Source organism: Triplophysa dalaica, chromosome 10 (genome assembly GCF_015846415.1).
Source record: "Triplophysa dalaica isolate WHDGS20190420 chromosome 10, ASM1584641v1, whole genome shotgun sequence".
In the NCBI taxonomy this organism is placed as follows: domain Eukaryota; kingdom Metazoa; phylum Chordata; class Actinopteri; order Cypriniformes; family Nemacheilidae; genus Triplophysa; species Triplophysa dalaica.
This window is the reverse complement of record NC_079551.1, coordinates 10,306,477-10,329,146: the sequence shown is the minus strand read 5'-3', so window position 1 is coordinate 10,329,146 and position 22,670 is coordinate 10,306,477. Positions and strand designations below refer to the sequence as shown.

The 22,670-nt window shown below is 37.8% G+C and overlaps 1 protein-coding gene across 1 annotated transcript in view; it reads right to left on the bottom strand.

Moving 5' to 3' along the window:
• Positions 1-34: 34 nt before the first annotated feature.
• Positions 35-22,670, bottom strand: part of unc13a (unc-13 homolog A (C. elegans)) — a 35,148-nt gene continuing 12,512 nt past the window's right edge. The window contains exons 14-45 of the mRNA XM_056758055.1: positions 22,496-22,574; positions 20,761-20,766; positions 20,378-20,452; positions 20,076-20,295; positions 19,761-19,988; positions 19,538-19,679; positions 19,280-19,449; positions 18,415-18,530; positions 18,146-18,309; positions 17,906-18,059; positions 17,584-17,652; positions 17,408-17,497; positions 17,171-17,305; positions 16,687-16,820; positions 15,724-15,809; positions 15,251-15,377; positions 15,034-15,130; positions 13,945-14,088; positions 13,098-13,175; positions 12,980-13,003; positions 12,777-12,854; positions 12,607-12,695; positions 12,383-12,535; positions 12,174-12,297; positions 9,310-9,339; positions 7,457-7,513; positions 7,199-7,279; positions 6,622-6,769; positions 5,798-5,854; positions 3,213-3,305; positions 2,620-2,779; positions 35-2,531 (exon numbers count right to left, since the gene is read on the bottom strand). Coding sequence (XP_056614033.1) covers positions 2,243-2,531; positions 2,620-2,779; positions 3,213-3,305; positions 5,798-5,854; positions 6,622-6,769; positions 7,199-7,279; positions 7,457-7,513; positions 9,310-9,339; positions 12,174-12,297; positions 12,383-12,535; positions 12,607-12,695; positions 12,777-12,854; positions 12,980-13,003; positions 13,098-13,175; positions 13,945-14,088; positions 15,034-15,130; positions 15,251-15,377; positions 15,724-15,809; positions 16,687-16,820; positions 17,171-17,305; positions 17,408-17,497; positions 17,584-17,652; positions 17,906-18,059; positions 18,146-18,309; positions 18,415-18,530; positions 19,280-19,449; positions 19,538-19,679; positions 19,761-19,988; positions 20,076-20,295; positions 20,378-20,452; positions 20,761-20,766; positions 22,496-22,574 — 3,697 coding nt within the window. The 3' untranslated portion in view covers positions 35-2,242. The remainder of the gene's footprint in view (positions 2,532-2,619; positions 2,780-3,212; positions 3,306-5,797; positions 5,855-6,621; positions 6,770-7,198; positions 7,280-7,456; positions 7,514-9,309; positions 9,340-12,173; positions 12,298-12,382; positions 12,536-12,606; positions 12,696-12,776; positions 12,855-12,979; positions 13,004-13,097; positions 13,176-13,944; positions 14,089-15,033; positions 15,131-15,250; positions 15,378-15,723; positions 15,810-16,686; positions 16,821-17,170; positions 17,306-17,407; positions 17,498-17,583; positions 17,653-17,905; positions 18,060-18,145; positions 18,310-18,414; positions 18,531-19,279; positions 19,450-19,537; positions 19,680-19,760; positions 19,989-20,075; positions 20,296-20,377; positions 20,453-20,760; positions 20,767-22,495; positions 22,575-22,670) is intronic.

The following is a 22,670-nucleotide window of genomic DNA, read 5'->3' as shown; positions in this document are numbered from 1 at the left end:
CACACAGTGTAAAAGAAAAACTCTGCACAAGATGTATTTTATCATCCATTTATTGGAAGTTGAAACGAACCATGGCCTGGCACACGTTTACCTCCATCCCCAATAAGAACGATCATACTTAGAAAAACGAAAATTAGAAACATCTTTGTATAAAAAAACCTCTCATGCTAGTACTCTGTACCACTACACACATCAGTAATACATATTTATATATTCACAAGCCTTTCAAAAATAGAAAATAATACCCCAATATCAAAATAAATGACAAAGACAACAATCCAATATCACGATAAAGATACATGCTGGCACAAGAGAAAATCTTTTCCAACATGCACTGCTTTTTATATACAGTCAAGACACTGACTGAGTGTGCATGTCAAGTTATTACTAGCAGTATGCACTTGATTGTGTGCTTGTCTATTACATACTCATATTGTGTCTTTGTCACCGTTTGCAAATATCAATAATATTACACACTTCTATTGTCCAAATGACTGCAGAAGAGCATTTTCAGCCGGCCGTTTTTTCCTACCCTGCTGCCCTGTTGGCAAAACGACGAAACAAGAATCAGTCAACATTCATTAATGCTATTTCCTGTTACGGCCTTTTTCAGCGAAAACGGTTCGCGTCGATCCATAATGTAAACAATCCAAGGCTTCTAATCGCTAGAAACTGATTTTGATGACAGAACAGATGCATAGACTTGGGTTTTACAAACACAAGATGGTGGAACACAGAAATAGCTCAAGGTGCTAAACATTTCAGTTTGATAAGTGATGCTATCCGGATTTTCACCGAGTATGTCAGGTTTGTCATTTAGAGTTAATTCCGCCACAGAAAGAAATGGACATCTTGTGCTACTCTAATATGGTGGATGGTTTGGCAGTGAAACGGCAGGACTTATCGGAGGTTACTATGGCAACTCTATAGGAGTAATTCTCAGAGGTTTGAATGCAGAGATTGAAAACACAAAGAGACTATGTTTCCCATGATCTTTCTTAAAACGTCACTTAGGAAATAGTCTGGACAAGTCGGTATAGGGTAGAGCGACATTTCAAGGCTGTTGAAATATGAAACATTTAATGTGAGCTTTAAACGTTTTGAGACCCGTGAGATTACGTTTTTTTGTGCTCCATCTATCTGCATTTAAACAGGAACGTGTGCTGTGTAATACGTTCTGAATTACTTCTTTACGCGCGCGGGTCAGACAGCAGAATTTCATGTAAATGTATCATAATTTAGGTGTTATTCATCACGCTTAATAGAATTTCTTTAGATAAACGTAGATTTCACTAAAACAGGCAACTCTGGTGTCTAATAGAGCACATGCCCTCGGTTTACACCATAGTGCCAAAGCATATTGCTAAACGGCATAGACAGGCCACTCATGCTTATGGATAAATGAACCATATTGGATACACGAAAGACTTGTGAAAGCAAGCTACCGCGAGCCTCTTTTTTAAAAACCGACTTGTGCTTCTTAAAGTTTGCATAATGTTCAAAGATCTGACCCTTAGGGTTTTGGTCCCTATTAAAGAGCGTTCCTTGAAAGTTAAGTTGGGTTTATCGGTGAAATGGTTACACTGATTGACGAAACAATACCCTGACAATAAAGCACCCATCAAAGGATGCAGGTACGATCGAAGGCAGCACAAAAATAGGTTTTTATGCGACATCATTACAGGTCAGGAAATGGCACCGTATGTAGCAACTCTGTCATGTTTACACACAGCTTGAAAAATGTCAAGGTTTTAATTATATATTATTTTAATATTAATTCTAGAATTTGATTTAATAAATATAATAGATACAACGTTACTTATAGTACTATATAACTTAATAGTATTTTCAGGTTCTAAACTTTAAGACATGTGTGCTGATACTTTAAATATTTTGCGATTGTATGAACAAATAGAATAAATATGTATTTAAGGACCTTTTGGCAGGTTTTGTCTTGGAATATGTATTATAAAAGTCAAAGACATCACAAACATCTTTAAGCATTCGCATCACCTCATGTGCCATATTGTGCTTGTTAGACAAGCCATTCCTGGCAGGTCTAATGGCAGTGCACTAAGTACAAACATATAACTGCTTTGTTATGTAAATGATTGGTCATTAAAGTAATAAATCCAGATAAATATCTACCTTGCTTGTTTTTTTTTTATGCGCTAGTGCAACATCTGAACAACAGGGGGCAGTGTTTTTGCCAAATATAAAATACCACAGACTAGCTACTTTCCTAGCTCCGCCCTTCTTCGGCAGAACGCTGGTCTGATTTGAGCTTGACGAACTCTTTTGCCACGTCGTCGTTGTTGCGCTGGGAGAGGATCCGCAGTACGGTCAGGCCGGTTTCGTCCATGTGGATGCGTTTACCTAGCGGTAGCCAGCATGCCACGCTGCCTTTTGCCGCGATGTCTTTTAGCTGCAGCACTGCCATGCCGACGGTGCGGTCCTCGCGGGCGAAGCAGTAGTCTTTGACGCACACCTGCAGCTCGTAGCATTCGGGACCAACCTCATTACTCAACGTGCTGAGAGAAAAGTAGCAACAGAAGGATTTTTTAGTTGACCAAACCAAAATGTGCTCGAAATATCTGAACGTATGTGTGTTTTACTCACAATGTGAAGGTCTCGTTGTATTTGGGGGCCCAGCTGTTGTTCTTGGACTTGGTGGCGTACTTTCTTTTCTTGTCGCTGAGATGAGGACCAATAATGTAGACCTCCACGAAGGGACGGAAGATTCCGGAGGTCTGCCATCGCAAGTCATTCGCGGCCACCACTAAAACAAACATTTACTCAATTTTGACTTCGTTCTTCAAATGACTGTCTGATGACCCATCCCAATGTTTACTTGGCGAACATGTTCTCCTAACTTCAGAGCTTAAATTTGCTTCAGTTGTGCATTAATAGGAACTAGAGTATATATATCGCCCAGTAATTGGTATCAGTGAATAAAAGCTATTTTTTGACACAACTGTCGCTAATTTAAAAACAGTCGATAACAGGGCTGATATATCCAGTCAATCAAAAGAAAGCACAGAAAATACAACAAATTTGTACTCTTTACATAAAAAATGCGAAGAAACATCACCAGCTTGATGTTCAGGTAAGATATATGAATGTAATCTCACAACCTATATCGGCAGATATCACTAAATAATCGGCGATCGCTGGTGAAATTTAGTATTAAAGCATCCCGAACAGGAATTTACCCTTCACTGTGACTTTGTGCTCGCCAGTGTTGGGATGAGTAAAGATCTCCACGTGGATGGACACCTCTCCCACCGCATCATCAACACCAGTGCCTGCAGACAATAATATGACAAATCAGACTCGCTTCAATGCAGAATACCTCGACTATTCAACCTGTATTTTCTTTCTGGCTATGCTTTTCATATTTCATAAAAGGAGAATATATGCTTTGTGCTGACCGGATCGCACAGGCATTTAAACACATCAATAGTCTTAATTCGGGCTTGAGAGATCATTAACAATATGGAAAGCAATTGCGGTAAATCTTACTCATGAGAGCACTTGTTAAATAGAAATTCAGAGCTCACTGTTGTGTACACACACAGTTGAGTTAAAACGTCCTAGGTGGATTGCATTGAGTTTGAAATGATCGAATAAATGTGTTAGGCAGGATATTTACTTAGTGCTTTGTAACTTGTATATATTAGCACTCTTAATACACTCTGTGTACTTGATGGAGATGATGTTTATGAGCCCTGCTAGAAAATCCAACTTAAACGGCAAACTTTGAAACGGTCTAACCCTGATAGCACATATACATCTGGGAAACGTCTATTCGATGTCTGCAATTACATGTGCAAGACATTTTCTTCTTAATCAGAAACATTTGACAGATGTCTATATGACATCTGACAGGAAACGTCTCAGAGACGTGTATAAAACTGCTCTTTATAAGACGTTTATCAGATGTTTTTACGCAACATATGTATTCCAGATCTTAAGCAGACATCTTACAGACGTACATGTGCTATCTTGGAAGTAAGTCAAATGGGATTTATCGGACATCACCTGGCTAACTACGACCTCATGAACCACTTTTTCCAGCAGGGAGCATCTGTATCTCTATCCCTATTAAGCTCTGATTTCTTAACAAGTGATCTCAGAAACACATTTCTAAATTTAAGTTTGTGAGGCTTTCTGTTAGATTTTATTCTGGTGTCTATGTATTACCCGCTATGGTATTTACAAACGCAGTCATTTCAAATCAACCAGCCAGCATCACTTGTAAGCCTCAATTCAATGAATTCATAATACACAGACAACCAAAATAAAGTAACGCCTCACTGGATCCGCTTCGATACAGGATTGTGTCTCCCCAGACTATCACGGGCGTACCGTTTACACACATGCAGGCAAACATGATCTCTGGAGGTTCATGAAGGGTTTGTAACTTGGTTGGTGGGGTGGGGGTGGGAGTGAGAGCTGCATTATCCGTCATCAGTCATTCAAGGGTCGAATAAGATGGAGAACATCTGATATTGTCCTTCGTTCGGTTTCAATGCAGGCAGGTACATGCGGAAAAAACACTCCCACTCATCTCCATTCGCACTCATGAAAGGAAGTGCGGTTGTGTGAATGGCGGACCCCTGGGTCATCTTACGCTTCAATCGAAGAGGAATTCACGCAGGAACACAGGTTCAGGGCAACACTTTTGAACTTCAGATTGCATTCTTTGACTTTCTGTCCACATTTGTTAGCTCTAAACCATAAGTAATTAGAAATTAATGCAAATGTATACGAAGTGTCTATAAGCGAGCGTGGGTTTAGACAACACTTGTTTTTGTGCAGTTAAAAAAATAAAAGTCCCCTCCCACTAAACTACATATTTGCCCTGTCAACAAATTCTACGGCAAAATTGCCTAGAAAATATAATGTTTGTGGTGAATCGAGGTCAACAGCAGTAAGTCGATAAGTAAAAATGAATTCTTTGCATTGGTCAGCTGTTAAATCTGTACGTGTCTGTCAGAGAAACAGGCTGAGGATGCAGTTTGCTGAGCAAGCAGAGATGTAAAAGATCCGTACAGTGGCACGCTAACAGTGATGCTGACGGCTTCTTACTGTTCCGAACCAATGTCACGAAAACTGTTCAAAAATGTTACATTTAACACAAAGAAAAGGGATACAAATAACTTGCATAAGGAAAATCAATTTTTAAATACATTTCTAGTAGACTATTAATTTATTTTTTATTATCATTTTTCAGGAATTTTAATATAAAGAATGATTATTTGTACGTATTTTTTTGACTACACTAGAGCAACGTGATTCTTTGATGGGATCCTCCGATGTCAATTCAGGGCCTTTTAGAATTGATGCACACTGACAGAAAGCAAGTCACCTGACCCCATGGACTAACTCTGTTTGGCTGAGTAAGACAGTATCGCTCCAGGCTTGACATGAGGGAAACCACAGTTGTGCTGCGCAGAGCTGAGCAGACCCTTCCTGCGGACGAGTCGAGTCAGTCATACTTATCATCATGATCTCTCACTCATTAACACTCACACACACGTTTTTAATCCGCGGTGCACGCATGCGCACTTCTGAAGTGTGTGCATTCCTCATTCCAAACACACTTCACCCTGGGCTTGTTCGCTGCTGTAGCGTCAAGATACATTCCCAACCAATGTATGTAAACATACAGCACACTCTTCCCAGGTTCCCGCACATGCAAGGGAATCAAAAAGGCCCTTCGTTTCTGTGGGAAGATATGGGTGGTCGTGGGGCATGCGATAGGCTTGTTGGAATGGGCCCCACGTGAACGTACCCTTCTCCGGGTACACGTCTTCACTATGGGAGTACCTTACCCCCTTCCCTCCATGAACTGGTGAAAGAAGAGCACGTAGAGAAATTGAGAGCACACAGCGATAGAAATGAGAGTCGAAGAGAGGTTGAAGGTGTGAGAATAAAGAGGACAGAACTATACACTTAAGTAAAAAGCATGTAAAAGTAAAGCTGCCAATTTTGCTTATTGTTTATTAATTATTAATTGAATTGTTTCATCTAAATAATGGCTTTAAGTTGGCTGACAGCACTGTGACTTCATAAAAGCACACACACGTGTGCTTATATACTGTACTTAAATGAAGTGTAATATAAATATAAGTATAAATGATCATTTATTAAAGTGCCATCTCGACCTAAAGTGTGTCAGGATTCCCAAAGTGTTTGTGTGAATGTGAGAGAGGAAGAGCAATACAGAGACAAAATTTGCCAAACTAAAAAGTATGGAAAATGGTTATACTGACCATATTAACATCATTGTATATTTATGCACAAACGATTGTGAATTATAAGTGGACATTTTAAATACTAAATGCTGCATAACATTTTCCCTAGAAAAAAAATATGAATAATAAATGGCTGGAATTGGAAAAATGCACAACAATGAAACATTTTACGTGTGCTCCCAGATATGTATAACTCACTATATATAAATGAACATCCATGATTACAGTTTGTAAAAACAACCGTCTGGATGTACACGAGCCAGCTTATCACAAGAGTAAATTATTAGAGACATAACATTGGTTTGAAATCAGAATCGAGCATTCCAGAGTGACTTGGGAAGTCATTAACACCGTGCCTTACCCTGTGCATTCTGGGATTGTACGAAGGTCTTGATGAGTTTGTCGGTGGCCTGAGTATAGAGGGACAGAGCGTAGTGCAATGACTGCAGGTCTGGACTCTTCTCCAAGAACGTCTTTTTCAGCCCCACACCTCCAGCATGGAAGTATTGCTACAAAAACCCCAACAAGTATCATCATGATGACACAACCGACTAAATTACAATCGTGTTGATTATAAATATAACGATACATATAATTATTTTATCAAATATAATGTTTTCTTTAAAGGGATACTCTACATTAAAGGGACACTCCATTTCTATCTTCATTTGCTCACCCTCAAGTTGTTTTAAATCTGTAAAACATTATTTGTTCTGTTATTCATAACAAAGAAAGTTATTTGGAAGAATGTAAGCAACTGAGATTTCTGGGGCACCATTGACTACCATTGTAAGAAAAATTTAAATGATAGTCCAAAGGTGGAGTATCCCTTTAACGTGTAAATATAATGTTTAAAAAAAAATGATATTGTAATAATAAAAATTATATTACAATAAATAAAATATTACAGTCTATATGTAAGCCACATTTATACCCACCTTTATAGTGTCCAGTGCTAATTCAATTACAGCACATTGTTTAGGGGACAGTGCCTTGGCCTCCTCTCGAACCATGTGCTCCTAAGAGGAGACAATTTCTTAAATTATCTAAGATGTCAGTCAATAAAAGTCCTGGAATTACAATTAACAGCTTCGCTTTTCGCACGAAACGAATGATAATTTTACACTGTTTATCTCTGGTGCTGCACCTCACGCTGCTAAAAGCTCTTTCCAGCTTGGTAACAAAAAAACGTGTACCTTTAGTTTGGAGAGCTGACCGAGCTCCTTCGCTGCATTGAATATGAGCTGAGTGCCCTGGAGAAATAAGAGAAAACAATGGAGGAGGCAAAAAAAAGATGAAAGAGAGACCATTAGTCAGGTCATAGAGGTCGACAAAGATGTAGAAAAAAATGTCACGTGACAAAGGGCAGAAACAGACAATCTCAAGCGTCACACACACAATCCTAGCGTGCTTCGCTTTCACACACACAATCCCAGCGTGCTTCGCTTTCACACACGCATTCGCGCGCCGATACAAAAGTTTTTGAAGTGCAACATGAGACAGTAAACCAGCTACGCACATAAGACGAGACAAAGTTGAAAGTTTTACAAACCAAGTAGGTCCAAAGCCTGAATAACAACACACTGTTGATATATCTAGTATCTACGACTGGCTGATACTCTACTTTTAGGATATATCAAGTGAATGAGGCTTGTGCACCTTTTTTTATCATTTTAATGTACCATACCATGCCATAAATAATATATAAGGTTATACCACTCCTTCTAGGAACAAAGTTAGCAAACAGAAATAGTCTTGAATATTAGAATGAAGAAATAATAGCCGTTCTTGATCAAAATCTGAACCGACTATCATACATGCATTATTGAACCTGGTTCAGAGATTTGAAGGTGTTTGTTGTGTCGGAGCACCTGTAATGAACTATGTGAGGGTTCAAGCTATGGTGTAAATCTTTCATCATTTTGATTTCCAGTAAAAATGAACCTACTTAAAATGAAATTAATTTACTTAAAAAGCTAATTTTGCAGATGTACAAACATATTTTCAGCACATGTGTGCTGCCAAATCGATTTCAAAATAAATGTTTGCGCTCATAATATATTAGTGTGTGGCGTGGAAATTTAAATGTGGATAAACACACCCAAACATGCTTGAATATGTTTAAGAAATATGTTTTAATACATCACTCATATAGAAATAAATGTGGTTCTTGGCACGTTATGATATGGGGAACCACTTTGCTATATAGAACCATATCTTGGTTCTTCAGAGGTTCCACAGCTGTTCTTTGGGATACTGAGGTGCTATATAGAACCGCTGAAGAACCATACAGGGGCTGAAGAGGTTCTTTATACGGAAGAGGTGCTATATGGTTCTTAAGCGGTTCCATGTAGCATCTCAGTCATCCCAAAGAACCGGTCAAGAACCTCTGAAGAACCACTGAAGCACCAAGATATGGTTCTATATAGCACTTAAAGTGGTTCTCCACATGATTACGAGCCAAAAACACCTTTAGTGCCAGAGTGATCATGTAAATTATATTTAAATATACATCATATATTTTTATATTTAACTTTGATTTGTATATATATATATACACATGTGTTTTGTAAAAACAAAATTATTTTGGAATCGATTAATCACGATTAATCACGATTAATCACGGTTAATCCCAATTAATCAATTTGACCACTAGTCGTAAATTAAATATATATTTAACTGCAAGTGTAAAATCACCAAATTTTATTTAAACGATTGGTAACTAAAAACTAAATAAATAACTTAAAAAATAAACAGTAATATAATACTAATCGTATACAACTTTTCATCTCAATGAAATGAAGCAAGTTTTTCGAATGTTACAATATTTTTACTGCAAAACGATTTAAAAAAAAGATTTTAGGAAATCTTGATCAAAGAAATGATTTTTCACAGTGCACGACTGCACTAGTAAACAAGGGTTCAGAATCGTTGTTTTCATCGGTTTGTTTCAACAGGGGGACCCAAGTCACACAGAGAAAAGACACTGAGAATGAAAGAGAGAGAGAGAAAGACAGAACACATTGAGCTGAATGGATTTAGTTCTTACATCACTGTGACAAGCAAGCTTCACCCTGCCCTGTGAAGAAAAGATAGTGTTATTAACTTCAGCATTGGTCCTGACTCTCTTTTATTGGCTGACAGTGTCCATTACCCAGTAATTGACAGGCCAAGGGGCCAATCACTTGACCATTGGAAAAGTCGAATGATAAAAAAGAAAATCTTTCAAAAGTCTGATATTTTATTTCAGCAACATAGTTTGCTGTTATAGCAATATAGATGTTTTCTTTGATTTTGGACCAATTACAGATGGCCCCATAGATCACCTTTGTAAGTTAACTGCTGTGAACACAATTTTGTGTGTCATTACAAATTATTTTCTGTGGCTATTGCGTTACACTCAGAACATTTAAAATAGAAAACTCTATTCCTTTATTTTTTGCTACAAAATCAAACACAACGGCACCGCAATTGTAGAAAAACGATAAATGCACACTACAATTCATACAACTGATGACACACTACCACATTTAATATTTCTCAATAAAGCGTCAAAAAAAGTTAAAAAAAACGTCCCCGAAGACACAGTACAAGAACTTGGTCTTTCACTAAGCCAAGACAGAAACCAAATACCAGGACAGACTGACAGAATAATGTCTGCAGAGAGGCTAAAGGCAGTCTCGGAAGATCAGATGCAAGCCACAATCCACACAGGAAAGGTTTCAAACAGGTGACAGTGGGAGGAGCCAGAGTAGAGGAGGGCGGGGCCTCCCGATAAACCAGTTAACGTCACACCTTAAGACACCCGCAGAACAGACCCTCAACAGGATGCAAGATAAACTAATCTAGACACCCACCTCGTGTCCCACTTTCAGGAAAACGAACAGAAAGGATATCAAGAGAGGGGTTGGCAGTCAGAATTGGGGGCGGACATCATATCGGAGGTTTTGTGGGGAAGGGGGTCTTGTCCAAGTCAATCAGGAAATGCACCATGCTACAGCCACCTCGGGTATACAGACCGGTGAGGTGGCCAGGGGAACGGAAGGTACCACGAGATGAATGAGAGGGAGAGAGAAAGGAAAGACGTGACAGACGGATGAAGATGCATTTGACAAGGAAAGAAGGACTTGGCAGCCACATAGAGCAGAAGGGAGGGGAGGAGGAGGAGGTTACCCGGCGTGTATGGACTGCGGGACACACAGACGGACAGACAGAAGTGCTCTTGTACTTACTATCATCTTTGGAGGTGTAGCGGGGGGAGAGCGAGAATGTAATAATAACCAGAGAGAAGGGTCAGTGAAGCTACAAAGAGCCCCACATCAATTCAAAGTAGCATTTACATTTAACTCCGCCCAGGGGTGTTTACCTGGAGGAACCTACAATGTTTTTGGTGGCCAGTTAAAGTTAACATGAAATGGTATTCGCAACTCTTCTAATGTTTGTAATGCTACGGATTCACAGGAAACTGGATTTTTACTGAAATGACAAATTTATTCTTTGGTTATTGATTGGATTGTGAAAATTTACTTCCATTGTTGTAATTGTTATTTACTAAGACTTTTAAAACATTTTCGGAAATTGAAATCAAATATAATATTGGTCTTAATAAAAAATATATATACTTTAAATAAAAACGAGAAATAAACTGAAATTATGAACAAAGATGATCAACTTAAAATGAATACAAATTGAACTAAATCTAAAATAAAGATAAATTAATACTATAGAGCAATATAAAAAATTATATAATACTTAAATCAAATTACATCTAAATAAAAAATAAAACTTAAATAAAAAATAAACTTATAGGGCAGTATATAAATAAAGAAATACATAATAAAATGACAAAAAAATGAAAAAAATGAAGGCATAAAGATGGACTGAGAATAAATAAAAACTTAATCAAAACGGAACGATAAATTAAGCAGTACAAAAAAAATCATAAATAAATAATAAAATAACAAAATCGTAAAATATATAGAAATTAAACAAAAATGAAAAAAACTAACAATATAAAATCAAAAGCTATGATCTGAATGTGATATTTTAAATTTTTTGTGGCTCACTTCAGTCCTTAAACACCATTACGTTCAATTTGGAAGAGATTTGACTTTCACCTTTGAAAGCCTTTCTGTATCCCAATCCTTTTCAAATCTATCATTAAATGTTATCATTGACATAATCTTTAAAATGAAAGTAAAACTTTTTTGACAATATTTCAGAATGAATCTATTTCCTACTACAGTATCTTAATGCTTCATTAGTTATTATTAATCAATAGATGCGGAGCAATTCATTTAGCTTTCATGTTGACTTTAAGAAGGTTCCAATAGGGAGAACTGGGTCCCATCCACATGTTAAATAAATAAAAGTAATGACATGGGTCTCTTTTGTCAAACTAAACAAATACAAAACAAAACAGATAAAGAACAACAGTTATATCAAGACGAATTAAAAGCAGTAACAGTGTCATCTCTGCTCCTGTAGAAATGCACTCAAAATAGTATTCAGTATGTGTATAGATCACTAAGGTGAATTAAAAACCCAAACTAATTTCTTTTTCAAATAATAATTTCAAAAATTCATTACTGTGTGACTACAGGACCAGAGAGCAGTATTGAGAGGCGTTTGAATGATATGGTGCACTCCCTTGCTCAACAATATTTAAAAGATGAAGAATGTGTTTTGTTCAAGGTGATTTATTTGGGAAAGAAGCGTGTTTCAGATTTCCAGTTTCTCTCAGTTTCCATGAAGGATAAAACACACCATCATGAATAATCTTCACGTTTGCAGACGTGTTGATTCGTTTTCTGTAAGTTGTCTACATAAAACTGCTCTGACGGAGGTTTTAAACCCCTTTACATTGTACGGAAAGTATCAAGATCTTATCTTGTCGTGGGAAATAGTTCTTACCGTTTGGTCAGTCAGTGGCGGCAACACGATGGTCTTTTCCATTGTGTTCATCACCAGCTTCCAAAGCTCCTTCAGCACTCGCTTCAAAACGGTCTTCTCACAGATCTTGGCAAACAGCGTGAGGCTGACGTGAAAACAAAGTGAGGCGAGATGAGAGCAGTGAAGGCGTGAAATTTCCAGGAAAACGTCTATTTATATAAGTGTCTTACTTGCTGTCAAGGAAGTCCATGATGGGCTGCAGGACGTTGTCAGCATCCTGTGCCACGCTGCTGCAGGCGCTCGCTGGCACGTTTCCTGTTCCCTTCACCTGGCTAAGTATGTCGCCCATCTGCTTTACGTTTTCTTCAATGTTTGGCTGGAAACTAAACGGGAACCGAGCAGAACGCAGATGTTATACAAATAAAAGAACTTGAATGGTATCTCAGTGTCTTACCTGGTGGCGAAGATCCTCGCGAGATCATCCAAGACATTGTTGAGCTTCACCTGCAGCTCTTTCAAGATGTCACTGGCTTCTACGTTCAGCTGTAATATGACATTAATCTCTTAAAACGCCGATCTGGAAATGGTCAAATAATGATGTTGATGCTTCTGTGGTTCACTTACATCTTTACCTCCCATGGCCTCAAACATCTTCTCAAGCTGGACCCTGAGTTGCTGGATATTGTTTATTAGGATGCATGGCTGTGTGAAACATAGAACACTGTGAAGATGCATCCTAACCTAACATGCACTTTAGTCAAAATACTTTTGAAGCTCAACGCAAGATGAACTTGTCAGCTCTTTGCTTATCGTTATTTAAACCATACCTTTACAGCCCCGTCCTTTGCATTCTAGAATCAAAGCAAACAAGAACACAGCATGAGGCTTGAGACAAAATTGGGACGAATTTAGGACAAATTCCAACCGGGTGTGTCTGATTCTTACCACTTTCTCCTTGGTGCAGTGGTTGGGGAAGTCTCTGGAGATAATGTCGGCATATGAGAGCAGAACATTGCTGATTGTCTGTGGGGTAAAACGGTGTCTTAAATAGAGTCCCAAGACGACATAAAGCTATTTACTACATCAACTGTCAGGCCAGTTTCACTTGCACTTAAATATCGAAGCATTCTTAAATCAAGATACATTTACTTTAAAGGTGAAACTACCTTAAATATTACGTTTTGAACAAATATATAAAAAATTACAATTCAAAATGATTTATTATACTTATGCTTCAAACCAGATAAAATATTTGCCAAGAGGCTGAGGAAAATAATCCTAAATTAATTACTTCTTGAAAAGGGCAAATTTATTTTAAGGTTATATTTTTCTTACACCAATTGACATTCCATGTGTCTTCTACTCACAGATTTTTTTCAAAAAACAAGGCTCGATATCTTAATACATTTTCTTCTTTATACAGCAAATGTATCCTGATTTAAGAATTTACGATATTTTTAGTGCAACAAGATACATTTTTTTGCAGTGTTTTCAAACGACCCATTTTGAAATCCTGCTAAAAAATAGAACAGCATGAATTTAAGACCCGATGTACACAACCTGGATTTCTTTCTCAAGACGTGCTTGACCAAAAAAAAGTTTCAATTCTTAGTGGTTGACGTCAGCAAACCAACATCTAAAACTCTTAACCTATGCTGGCCAGTTAAAACTATTAATAAAGAAAATAGAAAGATACCGAACATCTGGAAAAATCTGGAACGTCACTATTAGAAATAAGTCTTAAAATAATATTATAATTAATAAGAGCTCTATTGCAATGTCAACTGAGAACCTTTGCAAATCTCTTCATGTAGTGTCCCACGATCTGCGGGTCGGGACACTCCAGCTTCTTAATGATCTCAAAACTCTGGTTAAGCTGCGAGAAGACATCCACCACCGAACAGGAGAAGAGCGCATGCTCTGAAGTTTGCTGGTACTGTAGGAGAGAGAAAGTTAGATGTGCCGTCAGAGAAACTTCTGGAACAAGAGGAACGAGGGGCCAACATGAGCTATTTGCGACCAGACGTCAGGTGCAAGCTCTTTCGTCTGGAAATAATTGGGTTGAGGTGAGACTGTGGCGGTTTCCCAAAGGGGTTTTCGGTGGGACTAATGAAGTAAAGACTGCACTTATTGGGTCGGGAACATGCCGAGATGCTCGGAGGACCGCTCATATATCACATTTTGACGTGTTTGCAGGGTGGAGGTTTGTTGTTACTCTTACTTATACCTCCTTGTAAATAAAATAGTAGTTTTGCCTTCAGCTTTGACTTGAGAACCTTCATCTTTAAAACTTAGAATTTCGTTTATTTCTGTTAAGATTAAACGCTAGCAATATTCTATTTTTAATAAAATAATAATAATATTGCAATTGTAAATAATACATTTAGTGATTTTTAACTTATTTAATAAATATGAATATTAGTAATTATTGTTTAATTATATTTTTTTATTATGAGCCGGCATATAAAATGCTTAAGATATTTACAAATCTAAATGGGAATCAAAAAAGGGGAATAAAAAGTCTGACTCAATGTTGAAAATAAAACTAAGGATTTCAGGATTTTATTTAGGACTTTAAAGAAGATAAATATTCAATATTTTCTTTTACAAAAACTAATAATTAAAACAGATTTAATTATTCAATTTAATTACTATGCATTAATTTATTAATTCAATTATTCTACATAAATAACTTTTTTTACGTATTTAATTTACAAATCAAATAAACATGTAATAACAAATATTTAAGATCCTTAAAATTAAATTCATTGTTTTCATATACGAAATTGGTATATAGCTAAACAGGCATTTTTATTGATTTATAAACAATAAAATCAGTTAAATCAACATTATATGGACTTCAAAAGGATATACATCTTACCCCATCTTTTTTGTCTCGCTCCAGGGCTCCGTGCAAGAAGTCTCGAGAAACCTCTTCATTCTCATCCAACCACTGAATAACGAACGGTTCAAACCACCTGCAGAGAAATACAACCACCTGAAGCTCTATTACCCATCGTTCCTTGGGGTCTGAGTGACATTTTGAGTGTGTATGATTCACATAATTGAAGTTACAGGGCATGGGGGAAGTTACTCACGCAGGATATTCAGGCACCCGGCTCTTGAAGAACGGCAGATCTTTGCAATACTCATTGTAGAGCCATTTGACTTTAAAATGCAGGTTCATGTAATCGGCACTTTTGCACAGGCGGTTCTTTTCATGCTCTGTGAGGTAAAGATAAAAGCACTTCATGATCAGTAGAAGGAATTTAATGACAGATTCCTCTTTGCCGAGCTGAGGATCCCCGCTGAATCAGCAGATTACAGATTGCCGACATTTCACCAAGTGTGAAATTTAAGGGGAAGCCCTGCTATGCACTCAAACTTTTCGTTGTATCTCATCTATTGGCAAAGTCAGCTGAAACTTTATAATGAAGCATCGTGTGGTTTGAAATAATGATGAAAATCGCAGCTGCATCACACGATGAAAATGAAATGATCTTTATGAAGATTGATATATGCCATAAAAAAACAATGACCTATGAAGTAAAGATCCGTATTTGAGACTCACCTTCCATTGCGTATTTCATATCTTGTGCAAACAGGTTCCACATAACCTCTGCACTTATCTTTCCAACATTGAGCTCCTGGGGAAACCTGTATGGACCACAAATAAGATCAGCATCCTAAAATGGACTACGTAAGAATCTCAAAGTGATTCGTAACTTTTTAACATGGTGGTTCATTTATTTGTGGTCCTGTGAGGCACAACATTCTGTTCCACTGTATTCCCACATGTAGTGGAATAACAATAAAAGCTCAACCTGACTTGACTTGACATTTTGTGCTTATGATGTAGTTTGGAGCCAGAGTCTGCGCAGTGGTGGAGCTGAGGTATAGACACTTTCGCCGGCAACAGCGTAGACAAATGTTGTGTGGCCCAAAGTTAACATCTGGAAGACCTCCGCAAAGAATCTATAACCGTCGAGTAGTAACATATCACATACAATAAAATATTAATATAAATTAAATATAAACTAAATTGTTATATTATAATCAAACAAATACCGTAAGTTAACTTCGGGCCAGGCACGTGCGTCCTATGAATTTGTCTATAAAGGTTGCGCACATATCCCCGATGTCTCAATCGCAATTGAGCCGACCATGTTGCCACGCCCACTTTTTATAACTACCTAAAACCAAACTTATTTTAAAAACTAACACTTGATCAGTTCTTATCAGCGTGATAAGAACATACTAAAATTGCAGAAACCTTCTCTGGCAAATATATATTTGAAGAGCAACTGGATTTTTCAGTTTGCCGTGATTCCCGTCCGTTTACATGGAGTGGGCGGGGCTTAGGATCTTTACTGCAGCCAGTCACCGTGGGCGTTCAAATTTTTCTTTGGCTTCGTTTTTCAGGACGTACTCCACGCTTTTTTCGAGTGCGATCTGCTTTCGCCGCACCCATGTTGAGTTAAGGGGCAGAGCTAAAATTAAGCTTTTTTTATGTGGCATTAAGTGTTGGACTTACTGGTTAAGGCAAGGAGTGTATGAGTTTTTGTCCTCTTCAATGATTGACACAATGAGGGTGATGAGCTTAGACCAGAAGTCAAGATTCTTGATGCTCGGACCTTGTTCCTCCGGAGGAACCTCTCCTTTTTTACTCTGTAAAAAACACATCAGTTTCCAACCTTGAGTCTCATCATATCGTCTCTCAATATGCCAACCTAACTAAAAAATTACCTACTAAGATGCAAAGTAGGAATGACTTCTAACTAGCAAACTAAGAGGCGAAATATGCCAAACACTCCGGGGAAGCAAGTTATACAACGAACTAGCAGCAAAATCTAGCAAGGTTAGATGTTTAATTCAAAGGGAAGAGTGTTTGATATTCATGAAGAGGGTCGATGACGGCTTTAATGAGACGTAAACAAAGGCTCTGAGGTGAAATACATGGTTAACAGATGACCAGACTTCTCCCGAGGCGATCATTGAGTCACGTAAGGTCGACTTACCGGGTCAGTTTGGTACTCTCGACTATACAGCTCGTGGCAGTTGTTGAAAATGTACTCGTATGTGGAATTGAGACACGCTTTTACACAATCCTTCACCACCTGACTGGCACGAGGAGGACTCTGGAGCTCTTGGACCTGTGAAGAAAAGTTCACGGTCGATTTATGTGCAGATTTTGACTGAAGAAAAGTGCTCAAACAGGCATTTATCTTTTTATTATCAAGCATTAAAAAAAAGACCTTCATTCGGAAAAACGTGATGCTGGTCAGTAGATCAACAGTGGACTTGAGGTCTTGTAACCTCTCAGGACTGCTGGCTGGAAAATTGTTCTGTTACACAAAAGACAAAGATGTCAATTCATCATGCTGACAGGTTTTACTTAAAATGTTGTTAGAAACCTTGTTTGACACAATACCCTGTACATGGAGAGGTCAATCCTCAGTGAGTTATGGAGCTGATCGAGAAGCTTGACAAATCGCTCTTTCTGCACAGAAACAGCACCAATAATATGAGACCATAAATATTCGAGTTCTCTCGCTGCATCCTGCGGTGAATATCCAACCCGGCCCACAAGACATCAAACTCTGCCAACGTCCAAGTGGGTGTGGCTTCTGGCAGCATGGGTGCGGCTTCTGACATTACACTTGAACGTGGGCGGGGTTGAAAGTCCACTGAATGCGAGTGCGACACTAGTCTAAATACCAGACACAGAATGCTCAAAGTATTTTTAGACCCACCCCAAAGTTAGAGGCAGCGAAGCGGTCGGAGGCAGACACATTGTTGGTGGCCTGAGTCGTGTGAGCGTAGTAAGCGTTGATGTTGGCTAGCAGAGTGCTCATGACAGCGGGAACTCCAGGACACATGTACTTTGACGACAAGCATGCAAAGTGTCTAAAACCGAACATATACATTATTTACTATTGGTTATATCAGTCATGGCTATTGTGTGACCTCCAAATGATTGCTTGACAACTTACGTCATGGCTTGATAAATGGATTCCACTCCGTAACGCATCGCAAACTCGTCCACGATCTCCTGGGGCGTCTCTTCAAAGTAAACCTTCCAGGCGTCGTCACCCTTGGCATCCGGTATCTTCACCACTCCGGTATTCTGGATGTCTGTTAAATAGTGGAAAAGGTTCTGTGGGGAGATCGGAAGAAGGTGTTCATCAACTGGTCATTGATATAATTAGATCTTGGAAGCAGGGATTATAATTAGACCTGAGCTAGATGATAAATGACTGACCTCATGCAAGCAAGTGTACTGGACATGATATGGGGCCACGGTTTCTTCTCCTTTGATCTCCACGCTGATGTGCATACGAATGGCTCCTGATACGGCCGATTTGTCTGTTCGCTTGTCTGAAAGGCCATGATATCATTGTTAGGATTAGTCTCTCAAAACAAACTATACAACCGCAATACAAAACTCCTTCACAAAGTGCCATGTAATATTATTTACTTTTTATATTAAGTAGATATTTTTATAAAAGGAAGATCATTCCAAATGTTCATTTAAGCTGCATTTTTAGATGTATTGTGGCCTTTCGAGTCAAGTGTTTATTCAACAAAATCCAACAGCAAAGTGAAAGACTGACAGCATGAGAAGACACATGGAAAACTATGATAAAATCATGATATATATATTTTTTTTACTTTTCCTAAATACATGTACAAATATTACTGTTGTATAGCTTAAAATTTAATATGAACTTGATTTAATTGCAGTATTCAAGATATGGAATTTGGTAGAAATGCTAACACTGGATCACATAAGAAAACAAAAACGATCATTTTACTTAAACATATTCCTGCAAGTTGAATTGAAAATAATTTTTGAGTGGCCTCTTAATATTTTTGATGGCTGTGTGTGTTATATATATATATATATATATATATATGTTCATAGAAAGAAATAATATAATTTATTTATATATTAACTATGATTGCTATATATTTTTTCTATATAATAACTAACAGTTCTTGTTATTTATACATTTATCGTCTGTATATTAAATTATCTGCTTTGAATTTAAGTAATTTAATTTTGTGAAATTTATTTGAATTGAATTGAACTAAATATGACTTTGTTACTTGGCTTGGTAACTTACCTAAATTGTACCAGACGTCCATTTCACCGCTCAGAGTTCGCACCTCAATGATAGTCTGACCCAAGAAATCATCAGACTCCCGTTTGAACTTCTGCTTTACTCTCGACTTTATATCGTCGTCCTCGTCCCACACACGCACCTTGATCCGATCGGACGAATTGTGACACTCGCTAGATAAAGAGTTTGCACCACGATGGGTTAAAAAACTCTGAACGAAACCCCACAACTTTTATAATGCCAAAAAAGTAGTTTACTTACAAATTAAAGCTCTCATCCCACACGGGGTTGAGGTTGCCGTAAATTGTCTTGGTTCGTTTTTTGGTCTTGCCGACTTGGACGGTTACATAGGGGTCACTAGAGCCGGTTTTGTCCTTCGCCTGCAGGCCTTGAGCACATAAAACTGGAAACAGGAATAAAAAATAATAATAGTTTATCCTCAAATCATGAGTTAAGATGCTTTCTAGCTAAAGTGGTTTATTACCAGTGATGCTGATCTTTGCTGACCACTTTGACGTTCCATCCAAAACGCTCTGTTTGATCTGCTTCATGTGTGCCACGTGCGTGGCTTTGATCACTGCAAACACTTCCTGAATCAGCTCGAAGATCTCAGGCTTGTTTCGCTCTCTGATCTTCATGCGGTCCTTTAACACCATGATGATGTTCTGCGTGCGATCCTCAGCTCCGTGTTTGGAGCTCTTCTCTGCTGCTCCTGTGGATGACAGACAAAATGTAAATCATCACTTAGCTCCTTCAAGGTAACCAAAGCTAAAAAGAACCGAAACCAATGCTGTCTTACTCTGTAAACAGTCAGCATTGAGTAAATCTTGACACTTCTCATGGCATTTGACCCCACACTCGGTGCACCTCATGCCCTGCCGAGCGATACCCCAAAGAAGCCCCTCGCACTCGTAGCAGTAGGTGGGTGTGGTGGCCGTCCAGACTTCAAAGTTATGTGGGGTGGTACAGGAAATGGGGTATATCAACGCCTGAAGGCTCTTCTTGTACACGTGACTCTTCTGCAAAATACAAATCAACAGGTAAATGGAAATTGCCCCGAGTGGTGAAATGTGCATGTCCAAATTGAAGCAGACGACATACCAATTCTTCATTGTTAAGGGTGCTGGAGGCCATCGCAGAAGTGATACCTGCTTTTCGAGAGTTCTGGACAAGAGACTAAAAGAGAAAACCAACACATAGGATGCAAAATAAAAAAGAGAGCATGTATGTGTTTGTTTTAGAGTTACTACAGAATAAATGAATTATGAGATATATTATCAGTTTATTTATCAATTCTACTTGAAGACCAAGAATAAGAGAAAGAGATGAGATCAATCAGAAATATAACGAAATTAAATATAGTAAAAAATATACAATTATTATAAAAAATATGATATTTAAATTTAAATATTACTAGAGAAAGTTTTAAAGTAAATTTTTAAAAACATTTATGTTTTTGAATTATCTTAGACTTTGGTACTTACCATTGCCTGCAGAAGTTTGAGGCATTGAAATAAGAAAGAGATGAAAAATGAGAATCTTGGCAAAGATCTGCTATTGAATAATGGTTTGCATCTATTTTTAAATAGCTTTATTACTTAAATATTCCGTCTATTGTCCTTTTGACATTTTTTACAGTAAGTATTGAATACACATTTGTGACATGTTTTGATTTATGCCTTTGTATATATTTGTTTTTTTACATTTATTAGTTCCTTTTTTGTAAAAACATCATATATCCCATACATTTTACATTCTTTAAAAATGATTAGCTTGTACTTTGCTTCCCTGTGTTTACTGTAAAACTGCGTTAAACTGCAATATTGTGAAAAGAATTAAAAAAAAAAAAACAATGATTTAGTATTTTATCACAATATTGCATTTTATCAAAGCATGTAATCTAATATATTTTCAGTAGTTAAATAGTGTAGGCAATACCAAATATTTAACTAAATAAGCGTGAATGCAGCCTGAATAAAGTTCAATGCAGGAATAAGAATAAACAATGCAAAAAGAAGTGTGAAAACAGAAAGACACGAAGGAGCTATTTTAACTCTTGGTTAAATTGTTTTTGACATGCATTTTAATTCTGCTCCAGTCAGTATTTTGCCCCCTGACTCTGAATGTCGGTACGGGTGACGGTAAGTCGGATTAAATCAGACAAACTGCAAAAGTCTTTAGTGCAGTATGGTAATTTCTCCTTCATCTTCCAGTGCAAAGAGTCAGAGACAGTCTGGTGCCGTTGCTTATTCTGACACCTCTCCAGCGAAGCCTGCCAGGAGTGTTGTTGGCTGAAGAACTGTGGCCAGACCTACACGACAGCCGTCAGCTACCGAATTAATTTTTGGCTCTTGTTCAGTTGTTTAATCAACTCGAAACAATTTCTCCTGTCAGTCAGCAGATGAGTCTTGAAGGAAATGTAACTGACACATGTATAACACTTTACGGTATATGAGTAAGTTGTCAAGTACTTGAGTTGACAAATTTATTTGACATATCGTTACGTCCTTCTGAAACACCAGATGTTCAAATTCACTGTTTTTCAGGAAATAAAAAAACACTATAATAAATGAAATACTGTATTGTCAAAGTTGACATTTTTGTGTGACTTATAATAATGATTCATGGCAAAAAATATAAATAACGAAATATAGAGATACCAGGTATCAGAAGGACAGCAGCGATATATGCGATATATTAAAGTAATTCAAAATCAATGTAGGATTTAGGAATCTTTGTTGAAATTTGAATTTTAAATGACAGGTGGTTGAATAAAGTAAATGGGATGAACTCATGTATTATAAGATTTGTCAATAAACAGGCTAAAACAGACTTGAGCATCATCCTCGCCAGAATTCTCAAAGCATTAACTACTAGTATAAAAGTTCAATGAACTCCGGAAAAGAGAGATAAAATAAGGTCAGCATTGCAGGTAGTCAGCTCGAGATGAAATACGGAGACCAAAACTAATAGGATTGCACAGGAGAGGCTGACTGGACCACTGAAGACTCATCAGTCGAAGGCCAGACAGGCTGACTAATGCTCTAATAATGTCAGACCATGTAGCTGTGACACAAACTGATGTGCCACGGAAGTTTCCATGAACTCCAGTGTCTGGCTTTCAGAGTGCTTCCCAAAATAACCACAGTAATACATATGGAAGAGCTTTTGAAAAGTTGATAGTGGATCCAGAATTGTTTTTGTGGAAGCGTGACTCACCAGATCTCGGACGAGAGGGATGGCCTTTCTCTTGCGAAGGTCAGGCATGCTGTCTATGCTGTAGAGAGCACCTCCAGGGCTGAGGATGAAAGGAGCAGAGCTTTTTTTTATCTTATTAATGTATGATTTAAAACTAACTGAATTCCATAAAAGCTCCTTTGTTTTATGTAGAATG